General features: G+C 34.6%; 1 protein-coding gene across 1 annotated transcript; it reads left to right on the top strand.

The window, feature by feature from the left end:
* The first annotated feature begins 1,931 nt into the window (after positions 1 to 1,931).
* LOC128870384 (uncharacterized) lies at positions 1,932 to 2,410 on the top strand. Its single transcript, XM_054112998.1, has 2 exons — positions 1,932 to 2,259; positions 2,319 to 2,410. The coding sequence occupies exons 1-2, from the start codon at positions 1,932 to 1,934 to the stop codon at positions 2,408 to 2,410; spliced, it is 420 nt and encodes a 139-aa protein (XP_053968973.1).
* The last annotated feature ends 1,360 nt before the right edge of the window (positions 2,411 to 3,770 follow it).

Here is a 3,770-nt window from a genome sequence, read left to right as displayed (position 1 = left end):
ATGAGTGTACAGTAGCTATAGAAGAAGTGTTAATTATTTGTCGTGACAAAGCGTCAGCTACAACATTTTGTGCGCCTGGTTTATACAGGACTTTTTCTCCATAATCTTCGATAATATTTTTCCCTCTCTTTAGTTTATGATTCGGATTCTTTTCGATATGGCGTAAGTAAGCGATTGATGATCGGTATATATGGTTAAGTCGGCTATGCCGTATATGTAATTTCGTAATTTTTGTAGCGACCATATAATACAATAGCGAATAACTCTTTCTCGTTGGTACTATAATTTTGTTCTGTGGTATTGAGTGCGGTGATAAAAAATAAATTGGATATTTATTTTGACTCAATACACCTCCAATGGCTATTTTGGAAGCGTCTGTAGTGACTTCAAAAGCTTTCTCATAATTTGGCTGGTATAATTCCACCTGCTCCTTTAAGTAGTTTTTCAGTTTATTTGTGGCTTCTATGTCCGTTTGGTCTAAACAAAGTTTTGCCTTCTTACTTTTATTTTTTCCGATATGAGAATTATCCACTTTAAGATGTAAAGTTAAGTGTTTAGTTAGAGCTGCATAGTTTTTTACGAATTTTTTATATAGTATCCAGTAAGTCCTAAGAATTCTCTGAGGCCTTTGAGGGTTTCTGGTATTGGGTAATTTTCTATCGTTTTTATTTTATTCGGATCAGTTGAAAATCTATTGTGCTTTACAATATGACCTAAGTATTTTACGTCTTCCATGAAAAATTTCGACTTTTCATTGGACACTTTTAAAGAGGCATTATTTAAACCGTTAAAAATAGTTCGGATGTGTTTCATATGCTCTTCATAGGATGAGGAGTAAATGATTACATCGTCAATGTAAAGATATGCGAATTTACTTATGAAGTCACGCAGGATGTCATCCACACATCTTTGGAAAATAGCTGGGACGTTCTTCACTCCGAAAGGCATTCGAATGAACTCATATTTACCTCAATTCACACAAAACGCTGTTTCTCTCTGACACTTTCTTTTATCTTAATTTGATGAAAACCGGACTCCAAATCAAATGTAGTGAAAAATTTGGTTTTGCCTAAGTTTTGCAGCGAAATATTTAGGTCTGGTATCGTATGTTCGTTTAATTTCCTAAAATCTAACCATACCTCTTTTGGGGTTTCGCTCTCATCTATACCTTTCTTATGTACGGTTAACATGGGTGAATTGTATGGCCCGTAGCTTTTTTGTATTATTCACTCTTTCCTTATTACGAATTCTGCGTCATTTATATTACTTGTATATTGTTTGGTCCATATAGGATCCTTTGTATCTGTCCGTATGCTAGCTTCAATCCTTGTAGTAAAGGGTAACGGTCCTATGACATTATTGTCCTTCATTAACTTATAGATTTCTGCTCGGTACGTGTCTATTCCCATAGTCTAATAATACGTTCACATATGCATTAATCACCTATAAACCCACCAAATTAATCTACCCGTTCACATATGGTAAATTACCTGCAAAATTGACAATCAGCTGACAACACTGCTTTGAGAGGTTTTTCTTCATAGAAGTTATTTTGGTGGAATATTTCAGTGTTTTTGGTTTCTTTATTTATTATTAACGATATGAAGAAAGTACAAGAAGAAGGAATATCTTATTTAATTGCGCAATGGGCTGCTAATAACAAACAGTTGAAGCAAATCCGTATGCGACATTTACTGAGATTGCAAAAAATTATGGCAGCAATACGCATGCAAAATTTGATATTACATTGTATAATTAGAAGGAACAGGCCAAAACGTTTATGGACACACGTAAGTAATTGTGTTGGTTTTTGTTTTTATTAGTGAATATAATAAGTAACGCGTGTCCGTGTATTCTAGGTGAGGCATGGAAAGTTCTGGGAGCTAGACATGCCTTGCAGCACCGACCAGTTTTTTAAGGAGTGCTTTAGGATGAGCCGGGATTTCTTTGCCTTTTTATGTAACGAAGTCATATCCATTGCAAAAACTGATACAACGTATAGGAAATGCACCCCTTTAGACAAACGTGTCGCGATTGCTTTATATGCGCTTGGTTTTTCAACTGAATACAAGACGATCGGCAGACTGTTCGGAGTATCAAAAGGAAGCGTATGCAATATTTTACAGGATTTTTGTTCATCGGTCTGGGATAAGCTCGCTCTTAAGTACTTACCCAGCACATTTCTTACCCAAGAGAAAATCGAAGAATGTGTTAAGGGATTTGAGAAAATTGGATTTCCACAATGTTTGTGTGCTGTCGGTAAGCGTGTATATTTTACTTAATGCTCAAAGATCTCATATAAGTTTAATTAACTCCAGATGGATGCCATATTGAAATAAGACCTTCAGCCAGTGATGCTGTAGACTATTATAACTGTAAGGGTTGGTACTCAATGGATTTACTAGCCTAAGTTGACTACAGGTGGACTGTTTATGTTGTATATAAGTTCGATGAAAATACTGACCTTAATTTTTCATAGGTATAGGTTTATGTATATAAATGTTGGGACACCCGGTCGCTGCTCAAATTTTCGAGCAGTCGTTATTAAACAAAATTCTTCAAAGCCCTCTTCTCAGCGAGAATATGAAACCAATTTTTGGTACAAATGTTCCAGTCGTTGTGCTAGGAGACTAAGCGTTTCGCTTTACAGAGTTTCTAATGAAGCCTTACCCTTACAACTCAACGGCCGGATACAGGGAAAAGGTTTTTAATTACCAACTTTCCAAGTCTAGAAGAGTAGTAGAGAATGCTTTCGGTAACTTGAAAGCAAGGTTTAGAAGTATTGGTAAAGGCATTGATAATGCCTCAAAAATGCATCGTCAATAATAAAATGTTGCTGTATTTTGCAATTTTGTAAATGAACGTAATGATAGCATTAAAAACAAATGGATAAAAAGCCAAACAAATTTCGAATTTGTAAATCAACGAGAGTAACCAGAATCTACGTACTATACTCAAAACCGCAACGTGAGCGCAGAAAAAATTCAAGAATCAGTCGCTTCGTTTTTATCTTCCTTTTAAATTTCATTTATTTCACATTTTTCTATTTAAATTCATTTTTTTATTATTAAAATAATTAAACCTACTTAAAGTACTAACAATTCCTTCTGTAAACTTGAAATAAAAATAATTCATTTATCACCTTGACGAGAACACGAAGCCTTTTGTCGCCATTTCCACGGCCATGTCTGCACATGTATACTAGGGAGTCCGTTATTTACCAATTTGATTATTTTTCTTGCGGCGCCCCCTAAACTTTTAGTTTTCCGTCTAAGAACGATATATTTCCCATTTACATAACATGGGATTTTGCTACTTTTTGGAATAAACTTTTTTTTTCTCTAGTATGCTAATTTTTATTTATTTTATTTATTTATTTTTAAAAATAATCAATGGACCAGAGCCAAGTAAGAATTATTCAAACATTTTTCCATTTACAGTATCTAATCAACTAATATTTCTGAAGAAATTTATCGGTTTTTGTCCATTGCTATGAAATGTCTTTTTCAATTATTTTTACAAGCATTTCTGCCAATATATCAATCAAATTTTATAAGCCGGGGGTATTCCATCACGCTCGATGGATGTCCAAAGCAATTTATTGCTTAAAAATGTATATTTTTCGAGACAGTTTCAAGTTAAGCGCAGCAGATGAACAAAGTTTTCAGGATATAGCATTGTTCGTCGTTTTTGTGTATGTTCCATTTTGGTACTCTGCACCGCTGGCTGCAGCTGCACCGAATCAAGACCTTGAATTCATCAAGGCTGTT

The sequence above is a fragment of the Anastrepha ludens genome, chromosome X (assembly GCF_028408465.1).
Source record: "Anastrepha ludens isolate Willacy chromosome X, idAnaLude1.1, whole genome shotgun sequence".
In the NCBI taxonomy this organism is placed as follows: domain Eukaryota; kingdom Metazoa; phylum Arthropoda; class Insecta; order Diptera; family Tephritidae; genus Anastrepha; species Anastrepha ludens.
Note: the sequence above shows the minus strand (reverse complement) of the source record. Positions and strands in the feature narration are given on the sequence as shown.

Coding starts and splice junctions, on each gene's coding strand:
- LOC128870384 (XM_054112998.1), top strand. CDS start 1,932: ATGAGCCGGGATTTCTTTGCCTTTTTATGTAACGAAGTCATATCCATT. Junction 2,260..2,318: donor ACAATGTTTGTGTGCTGTCG/GTAAGCGTGTAT, acceptor AATTAACTCCAG/ATGGATGCCATATTGAAATA.